The sequence below is a fragment of the Myripristis murdjan genome, chromosome 13 (assembly GCF_902150065.1).
Source record: "Myripristis murdjan chromosome 13, fMyrMur1.1, whole genome shotgun sequence".
Taxonomy (NCBI): Eukaryota; Metazoa; Chordata; class Actinopteri; order Holocentriformes; family Holocentridae; genus Myripristis; species Myripristis murdjan.
Window position 1 is genome coordinate 17,617,002 of NC_043992.1, and position 21,377 is coordinate 17,638,378.

The 21,377-nt window shown below is 40.7% G+C and overlaps 1 protein-coding gene across 1 annotated transcript; it reads right to left on the minus strand.

Annotated features, from left to right (window-relative positions):
- Nucleotides 1-1,735: 1,735 nt before the first annotated feature.
- On the minus strand, nt 1,736-19,699 carry LOC115370398 (von Willebrand factor A domain-containing protein 5A-like). Its single transcript, XM_030067404.1, has 20 exons — nt 19,536-19,699; nt 18,778-18,806; nt 18,495-18,542; nt 18,169-18,371; nt 17,816-18,038; nt 16,437-16,603; nt 16,217-16,331; nt 15,831-16,006; nt 15,639-15,727; nt 15,411-15,555; nt 15,067-15,146; nt 14,856-14,970; nt 14,581-14,739; nt 14,209-14,312; nt 10,538-10,746; nt 10,379-10,429; nt 10,006-10,059; nt 5,835-6,013; nt 2,270-2,393; nt 1,736-2,143 (listed from the first exon to the last, which is right to left on the minus strand). The coding sequence occupies exons 1-20, from the start codon at nt 19,655-19,657 to the stop codon at nt 2,064-2,066; spliced, it is 2,472 nt and encodes an 823-aa protein (XP_029923264.1). The 5' UTR covers nt 19,658-19,699; the 3' UTR covers nt 1,736-2,063.
- Between the last annotated feature and the right edge of the window lie 1,678 nt (nt 19,700-21,377).

A 21,377-nucleotide genomic window follows, 5' to 3' on the forward strand; every position in this document is an offset into this window, starting at 1 on the left:
GCCTTTTTTGTACAAAGGTAAAAATCCTAAAATCGAATCTGGATTTTTTAGTTTAATAAATTGGCCAATACGACATCTAGGATGATCCAGTTCATTTTCTAGCCTTTTCTCTCTATCGATCCTGCAGGTTATGAGTACGTGAATACACAATAATAATTAGAGGAAGAAAACATACGCAGAAGGAAAGTCTACCTGTACGCAGACCGCAGTGCGGCTTGTGTGTATCCAGCCTTGTTTCACTTTGCTTTGCTTCCTGTAAATGTTAAGTATGCGGAGCGGAGGCTGGCTGTGGGCGGAGCAGGGACGGCTCAGCGCCCACATGGGTACGCTCGGTTTGAGTCCGAGGAACACCGGCTGGGTGGAGCTTGCAATCCTCGACTGCTCGCTTATTAATAGATTATCCACGTATTTGTGCCGCTATACAGCAGGTGAAGGTCCATCATTTGCCTGTTCAACCACAAGGAGCTGATCCTGCTGTTGTTTTTTTTGGAGGAACAACCTGCGTGCGCACTGACAGGGTCATTTTCTTAACATTAACTGGAATTCATATCTAAGCAGAATAAATCATATCATCTTGGGAATAAATATATTGGGTGTGAGCCACATCTAAACCAGGAGTTTAGGGTTAGAAGTTTCTCAGCAAAGTTAAATATCAACCTGCTTATTAGACATAATCTCTGGGTGTCTGGAGAAGAGCTTATTGGCAGGGACTTCAATAACAGCCATATTTAAACTATGGCTGTTGTTTTTGCTATAGGCTTCAGACCTGAGGGGGAAAACAAAACAAAACAAACAAAAAAAACTTGGTATGGAGCCCTGACCCCTTTTCATTTTGAATGCCTTGGGTGACTAAAGAGGACAGAGTCTCTCAGACTGTGCTGAACATGGTACATACATTTTAACATGGTCCTGTTCCTGTAATTACCTCACAAATTATTTTACACAGGTGAGGAATGTTCACAGCTACTCCGCTAGGGGACGCTATACAGTTGCCCATAGATTCAAGGGAAACCACTGACAGGATACTTTGCTGAGTAAAGCTGGCACATTCAGAGCCATGTCAGCTCTCAAAGTGCCAGCATCACATTTTGTGTTAAACTGCTTTTTCAACGTTGAGAATGAAAGATGGCTTGTTAGTGAAAGGTGCAAGGCATGTTCTGCCTTTTGTGACTCTTTCTACATGTTTAGAGTCATTTTTCACAAGTCCCCTGCATTGCATTATGGCCATGTGATTTATATGCATGCAATTTTACTGACATTTCCTTATTTAAAAAAGTATATTCTGCATATCACACTACATTACAGTCTGTAACAAGCGCAGGTTGGTCATGGATCGAGCTAAGAACAACTCCCTTCTTTGAATATTTCTACAGATCTTGTACAAACCGCTGCGAAGCACACTTGTTGTTTTACATAATTTCCTTGATTTGAGGTGAACTGTGTTTAGATATCACTGGATGTCTCCCTTCTTTGACTATTTCCCTTGTGCTGTTTTTATATCCTGTTTTGTTTTGTGTTCTATCATGTGAAATTGTTGTTTATGTCAAACTAACTGTGCTGCCATCTTGACCAAGACTCCCTGGAAGAGGAGGTTGTGTATCACAGTGGGACCTTCCTGGCCAAATAAAGCAGAGATACGATTTTTAAAAAGTCATGTGGCACAACCACAGAACATGCAAACAGGAATGAAGACTAATTTACTCATCTGAATGCTTTTTTTCAAGCTTTATTTCTATTTTCACAATTAAAAACACTTTCAGGACTAACCAAATATAATTTAAGGCACAAGTACAGCTCTTTATGCTTTGCGTCATGACAAAGGCAATCAAATGGCAGTCCACTGACTGTAGTGCAAAGAGAATAATGAAGACTTCTTTTTTCACAATACAGTGCAAAGCAGTTTGTCACAGAGTAGATATGCGGCCACTTGTGGGATTCAATTGCTGCTGTGGAAAAGCTGAAATGCTCTGTTAATGAAGTAAATGTTGCAGCCTGGAATAGATGCACTTGTGTGTGCAAACCCCTTGTTAGCAGACTGAAGGAGAAGCCACAGGCGTAAAGTCTCACAGCCCCAGGGCATCTTTGTGCACCTTGACACCCAACAGTGCATTTCCAGCATCCACACACTCTGCCACACAGGGAGCTGAAAAAAGACACAAACCATCACCAGAGGACACATACTGAAACTGTAAGAAGACTGAATGCTGGAAAACAACAGATTTTAATCAGCACTTAACAGCAGCAGTTCAGCATTAATTATCCTCACTACCTTTCTGAGCATGGAGCCATGACACAGCCTTCATAGCAAGAAGCTCCCACTCATCCTGAGCCTCCATCTTGAAGCCATGGAGCCAGATCAGAGCCAGAATGGTGGCCCACACTTCCTGGGTCACCTAATTTCTCACAATTCAGAAAAAGAGACAGAGCGGCGGACAGGAACAAGAGGAGACACAGAGCAAAGAGAACAAGGAAGACAAAGCATGTTAAGGGAAAATGTTGCGGGCTGCTTTTGCTACATTTCACTCTCGCAAGGGTCCTGTGGGATTACTTGGATTATTTGTCTGATGTTTGAAGAGGTAGTGAGATTGCAGACTTCCAATTACAAGGTAAGCTTAAAAAAACATTTTCTGTCACTGCAGTGTTGAGTTAAGAAATGTGGATGCATTTATTTACAGAACATGCAGTTTCAGAGAAGCTTTGAATGAAGTTGATATCAGTAGCTGCGTTTACATGGATCCTAATATTCCACTAATGATCAGAACAGTAGCCCAATCAGAATAACAATGCCTCATATAACCATTTCAATCAGAAGAGACTGGCCCACTAAAGAAAATTTCAGTCAGCTTGAGACGGCTGGTGGAAACCTATCAGTCGGGTTGAAGAAATATTGTTCATGTAACCGCACCTGGTGGGGTTGAATTGGAAGGCACAGGGGGAGCTCACTATCAGGACAACACAGAAATTTAGAGAACTTTTATCCATAAATAGACCAAACCTGGCCACATGTTCACTACCAGAAACTGTGGAATAAATGAGGAACTCCTCTTTTCTATTTCTTTTGGTGCCTTGTTTTGTCTATTTTGTTCTATATGTTGCACTTTTACATGAAGCACTTTGTTGAGTCTGTTTTTAGATACAGTTGTCCCTCGCTATAATGCGGTTCACCTTTCACGGCTTCGCAGTTTCGTGGATTTTTTTTAGTGCAATTTTACATGCTTTTTTTTTTTTTTTTTTTACAGCGCATTGTGTTCTGCATCCTGATTGGCTAAGGGAGAGCTCGCGCATTGTGTTCTGCGTCCTGATTGGCTAAGGGAGAGCCTGCGCATTGTGTTCTGCATCCTGATTGGCTAAGGTACTGTAGACCGTCAATCAATCTCCTCCGTGCCGTGTCTCCTGTACAGTACAGAATGCGTTCATTCTATAAAACTGGACTTATTTTTCTTCGAAGGTTTGAACTTTGAGAATGTTTAAACAAGAGAGAAAAGTGAGAAAATGTTAATGCCTGTCTGAGAAAAGTGTATAAAGTGTGTAGTGAGGGGTTTTACAGCCTTAAAACATCTATAATAATTATAAAAAATAAAGCTGATTACTTCACGGATTTCGCCTATTGTGGGTTATTTTTAGAATGTAACTCCTGCGATAAACGAGGGACCACTGTATAGGTAGTTGATTTAATTTATTAATACTTTAGGCAACAGGACCTGATGGCATTCCAGGCTGTGCACTGAAAGCGTGTGCCTCCCAGCCGGCTGCGGTCCTCACGAGCATCTTTAACCTTTCACTCAAACAACACAGAGTCCCAACCTGTCTGAAAACCACCAGCATCATCCCCATACCCAAGACCACAGCCATCACAAGAACGAATCATTACAGGCCGACTGTCCTGATGCCAGTAATCTTGAAATGCTTTGAGAGACCGGCAATGGCACACATCAAAAGCTGCACCCCCCCACCTATGACCAACTCCAGTTTGCCTACAGGGCCAAAAGATCCATGAACGACGCCATTGCACTTGCACTTCACACAGCTCTCACCCACCTGGAGAACCCAACACCTACTTCAGGATCCTTTTTGTTGACTTCAGCTTGGCATTCAATTCCATCAGCCCATTTAAACCAGTCAACAAACTGCAAGGCCTGGGGATACACCCCTCTCCCTGTCTCTGGATCATGGACTTTTTGACACATAGGGCTCTAGTTTCGCAGACCTGGCGAGGCGGGGGGGGGTAGCGCAGATGCGCTTTGCCAACTGGGTGTGGCCAGGCGGATTTTCCAAGTTTGGCACGCCGTTCTCGGTGGCGCAAGTACTCCGCCGTCCCTCCTACTGGCGCAAGGGAGGAGAGAAGGCGTGGAGTGGGTTTGACACAGCCGATTCACATTTAACCAATCAAATGAGCCCCTGTCCTCGCCTTTAAAATGCGCTGCACGAAGACATAATGAAAGTTTACACAACTGACATGGAGGTCTATTGCCGCAGGCGGAGCGGAGACGGCGTGGAGACCGGCGTGGAGCGGAGACCGGCGAGCTGTGCGGACACGTCACCAAAACCTCACAGACAGGCTTCCGGAATGTCAGACACATGAACAATGCAATAAATACCGACAAAAAAACACTATTCAATGCTACGATCACAATCAGCACATACATATATCTCCATATCAACTGTCCCGTCACAGCTGATGTCAGATCAATGGAGACTGGCACCGTTTATGCTGATTGTGAGGTTTTGGTAATGTGCGCCAGGCAGCCAAACTGGCGAGCTTTTGGCGCACCTCGGCGAAGCCTTTTGGCACAAAACTGTCACTGCGCCAAGCTGAATCTGTCGGCACCTCCCCCCGCTGCGCCACCACTCCCATCTCGGCACACCTCGGTCTGCGGAACTTGCAAACTGTCCGCCTCTCCCGTTTCGCCGGTCGAAACTAGCTCTGCGCAGGGTTCGCTTCACTGCGCCACCCCGCGCTGCGCCGGGAAACTAGAGCCCATAGACCCCAGCACGTTAAACTGGGCCATCACACCTCCTCCACTGTCACCTCAGCACTGTTGTCCCCCAAGGCTGTGTCCTCAGTCCAATCCTTTACTCCCTGTTTACCAGAATCTGCATCTCCACCCACAGCTCCAACACTGTGGCTAAGTTTGTGGACGACACAACCATTGCTGGTCTAATGACCATCAGCAACGAAGCAGCATAAAGGGAGGAGGTTGAGACATGGTCTGCATGGTGCAAAGAAAAAGACATGAAGTTCAATGCTAACAAAACCATGAAAATAATTTTGGACTTCAGGAAAAAAACAAAAAGGGAAACCACATCCAGCTGTGCATCGATGGGGAGGAGGTCGAGAGGGTCACTAGCTTTAAACTCCAACGTGTCCACATTTGATGACCTGACCTGGAGCCTAAACACCACCAGCCTGATCAAAAATGCCCAGAAGTGTCTGTTTTTTTCCTGAGGACACTGAAAAGAAAGAGACTCCCAAGGAGGTGCTCATCCAGTTCTACCGCTGCACCATGGAAAGCATCCTCACTTATGGCTGAATAATCTGATATTCCATCTGTAGGGCTGCTGAAAGGAGAAGCCTGCAGAGGGAAGTTAAAACAGCCCACTGGATAGTCGGCTCATCACTTGCACACCTGAGCGACATCCACCACAGCTGTCTCCACAAACAGGCCTCCTGCATTTTATCCTGACTGATGTTTTTATGATGTTTTAGGTCTTTTTATTGCAGCTATAGCAGTAGATTGTACCAAACTAAGTTTCACTGTATTTCTTTATACAATGACAATAAACTATTGATCTGTCTATCCATCTACTTTAATCATTTTTAATCAGGGACCCACCGATGGAGGCTTGGGCTTCTCCAGCTCCTCGCTGGTCTTTCCCAGCACAGCAGCCAGAGCCGGCTCCAGCAGCCAGGAGCCAGAGGCCTTCTGGAGAGAGATCAGCTGCAGCAGGGGCTCTCTGGGTGGCTGCTGGGGCTCACAGGATAGGTCACAGGAAGTGTCATCACACTCATCGTCTGAGGAGAAAATCAAACAACAGTTACAGAGAGCAGCATCTATGTGTAATAACATTATTATGGTACGTCTCTGTAGTTTGAGCTGTTTCCATTTCTGCACATTTGGTACTGGTACATAAAGATATTGTATGTCACTTCAAAGGCCTTAGCATATTCACTTCACTGTTTAGAGGAAGTGTCTGACCACGGTCTAAACCGGATGAGATGAACACATGGATACCCTTCAAGGTCTGCTTGAGATAAAACAAAATAAATTAATAAATAACTTTTAATAATAACTGCCTTTTGGTAAATATACAAACTACATTTAACCCTTAAATGAATCTGAGATTGGAACACACTTTTCCATGGGTCAAAAAAAGAGGTTCAATGTATTTTTCAGGATTTTTGAGTTGATTATTTTCTTCCTTTTTGCTAAACTTTATTAAGTAAACATATTTGGTGTTCACAACAGTGATTTACAATTTAAAATATGGGTATTTCTGTGATACATCTTCATGTGTATTTAACTAGTAAATATAATGAGACTCTGTAAGAAGGATTATTACCACAAACAGTTAGAACAGCATAGAAATAATACACAGGGTATATGGAAAGTGCTTAATAGTATAATTAAAAAAGGTACAGGGAAATTAAATTATCCAAACTACATTATTAAAGATAATCAACCAATCATAACTGAAACAAAACAAACCGCACATGAATTTAACAATTATTTTGTCAAGGTTGGTTATAATTTAGCAAAAGAAATTGTGGACCCAGTGCTGAAAAATGATGTTGATGAAAATATTATTAACATAAATTCTAACACCATTTTTCTGAAGAGAATTACAGAGAAGGAACTAACTAATGTGGTAAACAATTTCAAGAATAAAAAATCCACCGACTGTAACGATATTGATATTAGTAAATTAGTAAATTAGTACATTAGTAAAAAATATTAGAGATCATATAGCTCGACCTCTGACCCACATCTGCAACCAGTCACTTCAAACAGGTATATTTCCAAACCAAATGAAAATAGCAAAAGTCATTCCAATACACAAAAATGGAGATAAACACCTCTTACCCAACTACAGACCAATTTCTCTTCTCCCTCAGTTTTCAAAAATCTTTGAAAAATTATTCATCCATAGATTTGATCATTTCATAGAAAAACAAAATTTATTAACTGAACATCAATATGGGTTCAGAACTAATCGATCAACCACACTGGCAGTAATGGATCTGGCAGAAAAAATAACAACAGTAATAGATAAGAAGGAATATACAGTAGGGCTATTTATAGATTTAAAAAAAGGCATTTGACACCACCGACCACAACCTACTCCTGAGAAAACTGGACAGATATGGGATCAGAGGGATAGCATACTCATGGATCAGAAGCTATCTCGACAATAGACAGCAATATGTACAATTAAATGATGAAAAGTCTGATTTACTGAGGGTTACATGTGGGGTTCCTCAAGGTTCTGTGCTGGGTTCAAAGTTATTTATTTTATAGATTAATGATATTTATAATGTGTCCAGGCTGTTACATTTTGTTTTGTTTGCTGATGACAAGAAGTCTAGATCTGGGGCACCTTCTGGATACAGTTGAGAAAGAACTTGCAACTTTGAAACGATGGTTTGATATAAATAAATTGTCATTAAATTTAAATAAAACCAAATACATAATATTTGGATATATCGAAAGAGAGAGTCTATGAAAATACATTTTTAGGAGTTATCATAGACCACAAACTAAGCTGGAAACCACATATAAATTATACTAAGTAAAATATCAAAATCTATTGCAATATTGAACAAAACAAAATACATTCTCAACAGAACTTCATTACATCTATTGTACCGCTCTCTCATAGACCCATACATTACTTACTGCGTGGAGGTCTGGGGACACACTTGCAAAACAGTCACAAATCCAATTTTTATATTACAAAAAAGAGCAATAAGAATAATAAACAGAGCTGCTTATCGGGAACATACAAACATACTATTCATAAATTCACAGGCCCTAAAATTCATTGACTTGGTTGACTTTAAAAGTGCACAAATCATGTATAAAGTGAATAATAAGATGCTTCCAGAAAGTATCCAGAAGATGTTCCAGATCAAGTGAACAAATATCAACTGAGAGGGATCTGCATGTTCAAAAAAACAAAGGCAAGGGCAAATGTAAAACAAAGATGTATAACAGTAAAAGGTGTAAATTTATGGAATAATTTAGAAATAGAAATGAAAGTATGTAATACACTAAATAGATTTAAAAAGCTATTTAAAAATATTATCAGTAAATATAAAACAAAATTATGAACACTAGTGTACTTATGGACTGCCTTGGGACCCTTTGTATAGATACACATATTTTGTTTTTGTGTCTTTCACTTACTTTATTTTATTATTTAAGTGAGCAGACGAAATATTAGTAATGTAAGAAGGATAGGCAAAATAAGCTAAGGCTTCTGCCTATACCTTTTCGGTCAGTGTTTATTTGTATATATTATATATTTGTTTTGGTTTTCCACTGAAATGAAATGAAATATTATTTATTGTTTCAATATTTGTGCATAAGTAATTGTCTATTCATGGGTGTATTTGATTTCTGCCGCTTGAAAATGACCGAAATAAAACATTCATTCAACTAGTGGAAAGCAGGTATATCTACCATCAAATCAAACTAGCAGCTCACCTGTTGTTGTTGTATTTATTGCTTTGTTTCTTATATATTTTTCACTGCTGGTTGCAAACCAAATTGGTCCTGGGGGATAATTAAGTTACCTTGAACCTTGAACCTTGAACCTACTCTGTGGGTTTCAAACTAATCATGTACTTAGGCTGCAGGTTAGTGGCCATGAAAAAATCTAAAACAAATAGTAGCCAAAGTATCAGCCTCTCTTTTCTTGCTCTACTTTGTCTACAAAACACCCACCTAAGTTTAATAATGTTAGCGAATTGTTGTGAATGATACTTTACAAATAAAATTATGACTATTGCTGTTACTAACTATTTAACTTAGCGACATGCTAGAAGCTAGAAAGGATGATTTGATGACTTAAAAAAAAAAAAAGATCAACCTGCGATAATACATGTGCAATATTATGCAAGTATTATCTATTTAATGTCATGTACTGAGTTTCATCAGTAAAAAAAAAAAAGATGTATATAATACTGATACGATATGATATAATATTATATAAAAATAATTGTGTAAAATAGTCTTGTTAAGTGGTTACACTACTGACATTTGAAGTGTGCACAACAATAAACAGGTATTATACTTTCATAACACAGATTCCGTAGGGGTAGTGCCACATGATCATATCATCTTCAGTGACATTTTATTTGTTTATTTCAATACTTTCATTTCAGTAGTTTATTTTCCTTTTCTTTTTGGAAATGGAGTTCCACTAATCAGGGCCCTGATGCTAACAGCTCACCCTGTAGTTGGCACAGGACCACCTGTCGCCACTTTTTCTGTTTTAGGCCATGGGCCATTTGGAGTAACTAACTTGTAACTTGTAACTTTTGACTACTCAAGAATGAACAGAAATGGTCAAAAAGCCCTCCAAACCATACCACATTGAGACACCAAGACCTTGAGGAACACCACAGGAAAATTTATGCTGTGATTTGTTATCAAAACCTCTTGACATTTGGAGATTTCTGTAAGAACTGGTGATTGGATGGCAGAAACTCCCCCTTATTTTCAATATACCTGGAAAACCAGATATCCTCTGAATGAAAATGATTTTTTTTTTTACAACCATCCATTTATCCCCTGTATCAGTCTGCATCAACTTCATCATGTTTGTGTCCTAATTCTCTGTATACTAATGTTCAGATTTGTTGGCAGCCTGACGAGTTCATACCACAACTATTATACAATTCATAACAACTGAGGAGAGTATTGCTTTTGTTCAGTGTGACTGTTCAGATATGGATGGAGATACATGTGAGTATGTTCAAAACCCTTTCAACTTGTTACTTACCTGACATCGACATAGCACGGAGATCAAGAGAGCATGGCGCCGACATGCAACAGTCTTGATTATACGTCATTGAGATAAAAAGAAAGTGAGACATGAGACATTAGAATGGGTTTAATACAAAATATATGAAACAACTCCAATGAACCAATACTGAATACTCTGACATACCATTTGACGCTTTGCCACTTATGTATCAACTTCATGATGTTTGTAATTTTCTCATTTTCTATGAACATAGAATAAGGCCAAACTACAACTGATATACAGTTCATACCAATATCTGAGGAGACATTGCTTTTGTTCAGTATTACTGTTCAGATATAGATGAAGATACATGTGAGTATGTTCAAAACCCTTTCAACTTGTTACTTACCTAACGATATAGCAGAGCAAGCCGACAGACTACAGGCTTGATAATACATCACTGAGATAAAAAGAAAGTGAGACATTACATGAAGCATTAGAAGGGAGTTAATATAAAATATACACAACAACTTCTACGAACCAATACATAATCCTCTGACATACTTACTGGGTGTTGGAACATTTCTGTGCACCAGAGGCCCTTGGATAGCTTTCCCATCCCCTTTGTTGACGGCAATAAATGCAGTGAAGGCACTGCTCACTCCTGATTGGACACTGAGCTCAACCACCTTCTCCTTCACTCCTCCACTCGGCTCTCCGTCCTCCGTCTCCAGGGAGCGAATCAGAGTCCGAGCCCCCAGCCTGTGGATTGTCAATCTGCCCAAAGAAGAGACATGTAATCTTCCCTTAATACTACATTTATCTGACCCAAACAACCCAAAATAACCCAAAGGGCTCTAGTTTCATTCTGGCATGAACAGAGAAAAGACCATGACCACAATGAAGATGATGTGCTAGAGCAGAAGCGTGGCCTTGATTGTTTGGGTTAAATCTGATACTGACGGGACAGGAAACAGGCACATCATAGCGGAGATTAGGGTGATATGGACACAAATGTTATCACAATATATACTTAATAATAATAGTGATGCTTAATTAATTTACAGTATTCCAAGAACCTACAGAAACCTACAGAAACCAAATGGCATTAATTATGGTTTATAATATACGATTCTTTATTATCAGATTGAATAGCTGACAAACATTCAACAGAACCAACATGCACACTAAAAACTGCTGGGTTAAAAAATAACCCAACTTTAACCCAACCCCTGGTTCAAAAAGGGTCCAACTACTTGCTGTGTTATTTTGACTCAAGAAACTGGGTTATGCATTTTGACCCATAATCTGGGTTAACCCTCCTGTTATGTTCACATTTTTGAACATCTTTTATGTTTGGAGTCAATTTGACCCCTGCAGTTTAAACTTCCACAAAATTATTATAACTAAAATTGTTATCAAAGTTTATGTGTCAAGTACTTTATGTTTCTTTATTGATTACCTAAATAGCCCTTTAAATAAAACATAACTCCGCCCCACCCCTACTTATACATCCAGTATTCCTATTAGGCGACAATGGAAAAATATGCAAATCACCATAAAATCTCACTGATTGATCTAAAATTGGAAAGAAATATTAATTTTTGGTCAATTTCATCTTTACCCGGTAGTGCCCATTACATTAGGAACACTCATTAAATATGAAGCAAAAAAAATGATGTTAATCATTTATTTAGAGACGTTAAACATTGGCTGGGGTCAAATTGACCCCAAACATAATAGGAGGGTTAAATAAATAACCCAATTTTTCTTTTGACATGACCCAGGATTGTAGTCAATATAACCCAACTTATAGGTCATATTCATTTAGCACTTCCACAGTTATATGATTTTACTGCACATTTCCACACAGTGTTACATACACTAACACACATAACACTATTCAATTCTGAACAGGTAATCACACGCAAGTGCAGTGTCAGTGGTGAATTCAATTTTATGTCCGCAGGTGGAGTCAAGCCCTGACTACAACCCAAGCCCGAAGACACACATCACTCACGGTTTTACACTGATAAATTATCAAGTTGTAAATTATTCAATAAATAGACATTAAATAGTATGTATAAAATGTGCAAATATGCAATGTGCAAATATTCTGTGCAAACCAATAATAAAGTGCAAATATTGCGACTAAAGTGCCAGTGCCATTATTAAAGTGCATAGTTAAGTTGTCTGTTTAAAGTGCATTTTCTACCAACCATGTTGTGCAATATTTACAAGCAAAGCTATCAGTCACTAGTAATGAAGTGCTCTTCGTTACACAAACTGTTCGTAAAGTATTCATTCAATCAATCAATAAGCAATCAATCAATCAAACCCAAGTCTCTGACCCAACAATGGGCTACTCTCAGAAAAAATAACCCATAAATATTACCCAACTCGAAAAACCCACAAATTGGGTCAAAATAAAATCTTTATAACCCAAGAAATGGTTATGGCTCTGGAAAAATAACCCAGAAATGTAACCTAACACAAGTAACGCAGGACTTGGGTTAAAGAAATAACCCAAGTGTTTTTAGAGTGTGGCTTTAGGCGTTATATATTCAGCAAGTTTTTTATCCAGTCCTGCTGGGGACTGGTCGCCGACATCGTTTGCACCTAATGCTGACCTGTAGGGGTGGGTAAAAATATCGATATGGCGATATATCGCGATACTTTGCCGCCCAATATGATATTGATTTTTCAACTCCAAATATCAATATTTTATTGGGATAATGATTCATGTTTAAGTGCTCTCAAGTCTCGCGCATTGGGCGTGAGACACGCATTTCAACACGTTCACACGCTCACATGCCAAACCTTGTATTTCTCACGCAGAGAAATTACCAGGATAACGCCCACCAAGTTGCGCTGCTATTTTTTTTTTTTTTTTTATAACAGTGGAACAGGTATAGAAAAAAAAAAACATTACAACAACTGCTCCGGCACCGTACGAGTCTAACAGGCAAAGAAACTTCCCAGCTACAGCAGCGCACTGACATAGATTGTGTAACAAAGCAAAGAGTTGCCACTCTGGTCTATTTTCACTGGCTAACAGCAGCACACTGGCTTAGCTTGTCTATTCAAAGAAGAAATATCACTTTGGCTCATTTTTCAATCTATGTTATCACAGGCATTCTACTGCTCATTCAATGGTAGTTGAATTGTTAGGTCTGTCAATGTAATTGTTAAATAAATAAATAAATAAAGTGTTACTTGTTACCTCAATTAATTTAAGGTAAGTTCTATTTCATTTAAAAACACACTCTTTTTTGGTAGTAAAATAAGAGTAAAAGGTAAAAAATAAGAATTTCAAAAAAATGAAAACGGAAAAAACAGAATTTGGAAAAAATAAAACAGATTTTATAGGGCCCTGCAGGTAGAGGAATCAAGTGAGTTCCGGGTAGAGTTCAGAAGGCCCTGCCACGCACCAGCTAATCAAATAAAGAGAATATTCCAATGATACATTGATTCACACGCTCGTCAATTGACAAATTGATGCTCTGATCAATATCATTTGATATACATATACAGAAACTCTATTTAAATCGCAATATCGTGATACGTATCGTATCGTGACCCAAGTATCGCGCTACGTATTGTATCGTGTTCTTGCCAATGCTCACCCCTACTGACCTGTGATCGGTCAGACTTCAGGTAGCCGAACCATTTCCAACTAACCGAAGTGGTATGTCTTTTCTTTGGTGAAATTTCTTTATCTTGGGCGACTCGGTCGCCCAAGATAACCGAGCCGATAACCGAGCGATAACCGAGCGAGACCGAGTCCGGTTTCCCCGGACTCGGTCTCGCTCCTGCAGCCGCTCATTTTTTGCTGAGTAATGTTTGGCTACTACATACGGTTGGCCATCCTGACTTGTTGTGAGTCGGGGACGGCCTGGAAACATAAATCAGCCACTCACAGCACATGTTGGTTTATCTGCTGTATGATTTGCTGTTCATGTAGTAGGGGGAAACAGATTTGAAAATGAGCATATCGAAAATGGATCTCATAAGTATATCATCGATATCACGTTAAGATTTTATCCTGAAAGTTATCAAGATTATTTTATTGGCCAGCCCTAGCGGGAAATACACTAGCGCGGATGAGAACAGTTGATTTTATTGGTCTTTGTTTCAGTCCACCCAAGAAAACATTGCCATTAACAATAACACAATGAAAATAGAGCCCATATAATCTTATCCCACAAACCCTCTACCCAGTGCATTCAACTTGTTTACCCCATGTCCTCTGTAGGCTTGAGACTGAAGTGGAGCTGGTTCAGAGAGGGATGATCTGCCAGCCTGTACTTCACGGTCACACAGCCGTCTGAGGCATCCGAACTCTGAGACAGAATCAGAGTCTTACTAATCATAACTAGCAATATAATGTCATACACAAATGATGAAAGTACCAGACATGACATGTTCAGTTTGATGGCATCAAAACACTGGAAGCGGATCTCAGAAATCCTTTTGGACTTCCACGGTACAAACCACCTCTCTTCCTTTTTACTGTTGTTCACTTCACTTTAGACTCGTTTGTGCAAAGATATGAATGCTGTAAAAATCAGACAAAATAAATATTCCTCTAGCAGATGGAGGTGCTCCTACCTCTCCAGTGAGCTGGGCATAAAGCAGTGACCTTTGACCCTCGAAAAGGGTTTTGATGGATGGAGAAAGGGGGGTGACAGACACTCCTTTAGGCAGATCCCACGTAACCGAGATGTCCACCACGGCTGGCTGCAGGGCAAATCTCAGAGACTGCATCACCTAGAAGGTAGAAAAGTTTGGGTTAGGGTCTTACTCTAACCTGACCATGTGTAACCAATTCATTCCTCCTAGAGTTACTGAATATACACACACTTTAACTTCTCTATTTGTCTTACTTTGGGCTGCATCCTGTCAGTTCCTGTGATGAACTGGGCGTGACCTCCTCCCTCCTTGGCCACCCCAGTGATGAGAGCAGAGCTGGCACCCTCTCCAATCCCAAAGGAAAAACACCTGACGTGAAGCAGATTTGTTAAAACACACACACAAGCATTAGAACATAATCAGAATATAATCTGTCTCACTGTATATGTGTTTGTGTCAATCAACCTGTGAGAAGCTGCATTCTTCTTCACCAGATTTATAACTTCTTTGGTGTTCTCCACCTCTCCATCAGTAAAGATAAAGAGCTGAGGAGAAAAAACAAAGACAACAAAGTTCATACATCACCTTGAGTGACACAGCATCAACCCTGAAGGAAACATGCATGACTTCCTCAAAGGCTTCCACAAACTCTGAGACGCATGTAAGTGTGTTTCCGTCACACAAGTGAATACACAGGAATGACAGCAAGGGTGTGGTAAGCACAAGTTTAAACAAACTGTGTAGTGTGTGTGTGTGTGTGTGTGTGTGTGTGTGTGTGTGTGTGTGTGTGTGTGTGTGTATGAGTTTACTTGTCTGGGCTGACTGGGAATGCATGGCTGGCTGAAGATCTGTTTGAGGGGCTGCAGGATCTCTGTTCCTCCCATGTCGGCCGTCATTTGCTCAACCATCTTCAGAGCATCCTCCATGCTCTTTTGGCTGTACTCCACACTCTTTCTGTCATCAAAAACACACACACAACCGTGCACAAGTGAACCAGAAACAGCAATATGCTTTAAAGACAGGCGAGAGTCACTCACGGGAAGATAGAGTCATATTCGGAACCAAAACTGTAGATGTTGAAATAGCAGCCCATTGGCAAGCTCTTCAGCAGGAGCAGCAGAGTGTCCTAGGAGGCAGAAAGAAAACACACTGAACATCGCTGTGAGAGAGGGAGGGAGAATAGGAATGATTCAACCAAGAAAGAAAAGAAAAGAAAAGTCAGATTCTACCCTGGCGCTGCTGATGCGAGTCTGACCCTGATGGCTGCTGTCCATAGGACAATCCATACTTCCAGATCGATCCAAAAGGAACACAAACTCCCCACATGAAGTCATTTTAGACATCACAGCCTGGGGGAACTCTGGGTACAGGCTCAGCATCACTACTGGGTCACCCATCAGACTGCCTGCAAGGAAAGGGACTCACTAAGTCAGTCGGTGGCGTACCTGTTTCTAGAGCTTCTCCCTCAGCGGGGGTCCGACAGTAACCACAAATAAAGACTTTTACCTTCTACTGAAGTATTTTTCTTTTAAATATCATTCAAAATATCAGTTTGAGGAAGAAGGCAAAGCCTCTTCTTCTTTGAAAAGTAAAGACTTTGCTAATCTCCACTCACCAGGCTTGGCAGAGGCCTGTCCTGCCTCCACCACAGCAGCGGGCTGGTGGGCATCTTTGTAATAAATCAGCAGCTCAACATCCCTGTCAAACTTGTGTCCTGCAGCCAGCTGGACCTGCAGCACACAAAATATTCACTTCACTATGAACAATATTCTGAATGCCTTGTTCTTCAGTAATGTGGAGTGCATCACACGCAGACACACGTGTCAGCACATTACCGAGGCCTGGGTTTGCTCTGTGTTGAGGTACTGGAGAGGGTCCAGGGAACAGTTGGACTCCACTTTACACACGGGTCGAGGAGAGGACACCCGGGCAGAGAAGGACAGACTGTAGGGCACAAGAGAAGCTGGCACAGAGGTCACCTGAGCGCTGCCACCTTCACTACCTGTGACAGACATCAGACAAGTGAAGAGTGTCTATATTAATGAGATATTACACACTAAAATCACTTTTTAGTGGATGAAAAATTGAGTTTGGCTGAATTGAAGTTGTGGATAATGCAGACAATGTGGTGATTATGATGTTTTATGCAATTGACTTTTTTTCTTGTCTTTGTGTGTGTAATCAAATTGTGAATTTTTATAGTGATATGTGAAAGTCAAATTCTGAAACTCTTTCACCTGTGTGTTAAAAAGGGTGTTTTTTGATGTTATATGGTTGTATATATATACAGGTGATTTTCAAAACCTTCCACCAATGGGATTCCTTGGGACTTTTTTTCCCTCACTCAGGACATACTAAAGATAGAAAATCAGTTGAGTTTGCTTCTCTTGCAATTTGACCTTGGTTGACCCCAACTTTGGCCTAAAATTACTGGACTACTATGGCACTATTCCTCGAGGAGCAATACACAATTCATTGAGACAATGGCATCAAAACAAAAGTTCAGAACTTTCTCAGGGAGACTCCCTCATCCCAGGATTTCAACCCTACAGACTGGTGAAAAGTGAATGGAGGGAGGTTCCCCAGGCTGACAGAGTTCGCACAACAATACCTCGATTCCTGCAACATCAGTCCCTTCAGAGCAGGTGTTTTCAGCTGCTGTCACTGGGCTGTGTTCATGCCTCATCCCTGAGCATGCTGACGTGCTGACATGCTCAACCTCCTCAACAAGAAACAGCAGGCTGGAGTTATTTTGTTTAAAGTGGTCAGCCACCACAGTAGCCCTATGTGAGTCACTCTTGTTATTTATTTTATGAGGCTCTACTTAAAAAGGCATAACTGTGAAGTAACACTCGTACACTGTCTCTCATTAAGTCTTTCTCCGGGCTCTTACCTATCTGTGCTCCACTGATGCCAGCTTTTTAAGTTCACTGTGAATGTGCCTAAGTTAGTTTCAACCAAATCAGAGTTGACCAAAACACTGTAACCAGCTGCTGTGGAACCGCTAACCCTGTGTGAACCATGTCTGGTTTAACCAACCCTGAGTTCAGAGTTAGGGTTAGAGTTTGTTATGCCTGCTTTCTGCTACACCCCTCAGGACTCTACTAAGTGCTTTCTTGTTTTGGAATGAACCTCTTTGTATGGATGTGTGTGTGGTGTGCATGCAGCTGAGACTTGAAGGTTTAGGGTGAAAGGACTGGCTGGTCTTTCCTACCCTGAGGTTGGTAGCGAGGGTTGAGCACAGCAGGCAGACAGAATCTCAGTCCGTCATCAGCCTGCACAGCCAGCTCAGTGACGTACTCCAGCCTGATGGAGGCGCTCTCCTCTGGAGGCAGGCTGCCCACACTCAGAGAGAATATATCTGGGCTCTGCTCACTTTCCTCCAACAGGAAGGCCTGCTGACCGGAGCTCAATGCATCATCATACTCCTCACGAGCCTGGAGAAAAGACACATGATTGATCCATTTCCATTGTGGTAAGGAGTTGGACTGTGGCTTTTTCAAGCATGGGTGTGAAACCTGTTTTTCAAACCAAAGTCAGTGGAAAGAATGCAAAGTTCATGCTCACCTTTTGTTTTTCTTGCACCTCAGCCACAACCTGTGTCTGTCCTATCTTTGCACTGAAATGACAGACAGCAGCATCTGCAGGCATGGGGAAGACAAACACAGCCTCGAGCGGTTTGTCCTCCTTGTTCTCATAGTGCAGCGTGGAGACCACTGTCGCCACATGGTCCCTCACCTCCACCTCCACCTCGATGCCCTTCAGAGGAACTGACAGAGAAACAGGAGGAAAGACAAACATGTCCAACACAAAGCCTTACTGAGCCAGCTGCACCTGTCATAATGTGGACAAAACTAGCCCTGAAGGATGAGAACCTCATGACAGTTGTGTACCTGGTTCCTTCTTGTCAGTGAGCAGACCACAGCAGTTCACCATCGTGTCTGTGCAACAGGTACAGAGGAAGTTAGAGATTTATCTTTATTAGTGAAATAAAAGAGATTCAGGGAAGTAAACTTTGAATGTTGCTCAGCAGTCAAGTAACTTTCCATCTCTATCTATCTATCTATCCATCAATCTATCTGTGGAAATATAGTCAAAAATCCAAAGAGTAAAATACAGCACTTTTATTTGACTAGCACAGACACACTGTGCGTGGGTGAATCATACGGAAATTACCGTTTTTCTCAGGAATCGGAGGGAACTTCCTGCAGATGAAGTAAAAACATGAAGAAACATGAAGTGTTCACCTTGTTTAACTCTTCAGCCGCATTTGATTGAAAAAAAAAAAGACTTTACAGCGACAGACCGACTTGAAGAACAGATGATGATGTTTTTAACAGTAAAGCCAGCAGAGCTCACAAACAGAATAAGCCCACAGTGTTTGAAACATGAAGTCATTCTGAGTCAGTCTCTAATTTCTGTAATCGCCAGCAACATGAGAGCCTTAGGATGTTGTCATGTTTTTAATGTTTCTATCTTTATTTCTATTCTCTCTTTTTTGGCACAGACACGTGTTAACTGGTTGCTGGAAAAGTGGCAAAATGCTGTTTGTCTTCCCTTAAGAGAAAACACGAGGCAATTCCTATCATAATGTTGCAATAACTAATGTCTGTTTGTCAACAGTAACTTCACAGTGACTTATTCTTAGCCTTTTTCTTTTTAATTTTTATTGGATGGTAGCCCTGTCACTACTGTATTCCAACGATGTAGCCCGAAAATCTATTGCAGGATAACAACCTTTTTTGTACAAAGGTAAAAATCCTAAAATCGAATCTGGATTTTTTAGTTTAATAAATTGGCCAATACGACATCTAGGATGGTCCAGTTCATTTTCTAGCCCTTTCTCTCTATCGATCCTTCAGGTTAAGAGTATCTACGCTAATACATAATAATAGTAATAACAGGAAGAAAACATACGCAGAAGGAAAGTCTACCTGTACGCAATGCGGCTTGTGTGTATCCAGCCTTGTTTCACTTTGCTTTGCTTCCTGTAAATGTTAAGTATGCGGAGCGGAGGCTGGCTGTGGGCGGAGCAGGGACGGCTCAACGCCCACATGGGTACGCTCGGTTTGAGTCCGAGGAACACCAGCTGGGTGGAGCTTGCAATCCTCTCCTGCTCGCTTATTCATAGATTATCCACATATTTGAGCCGCTATTGTATACAATTTTTAGATACAATTTTTAAAAAGTCATGTGGATGGAACAAAGTTCTTAGCCAAACTTCACACACACTGTATCTGTAAGAAGACTGAGCACTGGCAAACAACAGATTTTAATCAGCACTTAACAGCAGTAGATCAGCATTAATTATCGTCTCTACCTTTCTGAGCATGGAGCATGGTTCAATTAGAATGATCAGCTATTGTGTGTTGGCTTACTTCAGTTAAGAGATAATTATGGATATTTATGTTGAATATGTTAAGCTGCATGTATATTTATATATACACATATTTATTCATTCATTCTCTGTTTAGATAAACCAGCACTGATTGTTGTCAGCCTCGAATCTCCCATCAGAACACCTCAACCTAAGAACCAAGAATATAAATCACAGTTGGACTGGAGTCTTCTGGTGTCTCCTTGTGCCTCACTGCACAACCATAGTGTTTGTCAAAGTTCCTGGAGTCAGCCTACTCCTAATACAGCCTTAAAATCAAATATGCAGTGGTTAAATTACCACTGTTCACTCATCGCACCCCACTGTCAGAACCTTTTTTTCCCCCCAAGTATTATTTTTCAGCCCTTGTGTTCCTGCCACTCATCTTCAGCAAGAACAGTAGCCTACACAGCAGCTAGTACCTTGATTGGTCTCAAGCAAAGACACCAACCCAGTTTTAGAATCGATTTCAAGAATCGACTGATCGCTTTTTAGGTTCAGCAAGGTTCTCAGTGATAATGCAGACTTTTAAACCATGAACAGAACCGCAGATTGAAGACCAAACCACCAGAGCCCTCATATTTGTGGAATGACTGAGGCTAACTAGTGTAAATCATTATCATCTTCTAAATATTTTGATTTTCTTGTTTTCAAGCAGTGATATCTAAGTTTGTGTTACTCTTTGCATTCCTGTCTGTCCCTTCTATTTGTTGGTGCCTTGGTTTGTCTATTTTGCTCTATATGATGTACAATTCCCTGTATTTTTACATTAAGCATTTTGTGAAGTCTATTTAGATATGTAGTTGATTTAATTTATTAATACTTTAATCATTTTTAATCAGTGACCCACAGATGGAGGCTTGGGCTTCTCCAGCTCCTTGCTGGTCTTTCCCAGCACAGCAGCCAGAGCCGGCTCCAGCAGCCAGGAGCCAGAGGCTTTCTGGAGAGAGATCAGCTGCAGCAGGGGCTCTCTGGGTGGCTGCTGGGGCTCAGAGGGTGCAAGCTGCTTGAGCTGAGAGGGGTCCAAGCAGCGAGGGGGTGCAAGCTGCGGTGGGGAATAAGAATGAACTTCATAACAAGACAAAGCAAATCAAACAACAGTTAAAGACAGAAACATCTGTAATAATATTATTATGGTATGTCTTTGTAGTTTGAGATATTTCCATTTCTGCACATTTGGTTCTGATACACATAGACATTATATATTAAACCATTATTGTTGCCAGCAATTATGTGACACTGTTTCTCCAGGTCAAATGTTTCCCGCCTATAAAGGCTAAATTGGTTTAATTTTCATATTAGTTTTCATATTTATATTTCATATCTTTGCTATTGAGCTCTACTGTAAATATGTCTCTTTGTTTTTATTTATTTATTTTTATCTTTATATTTATAAGTC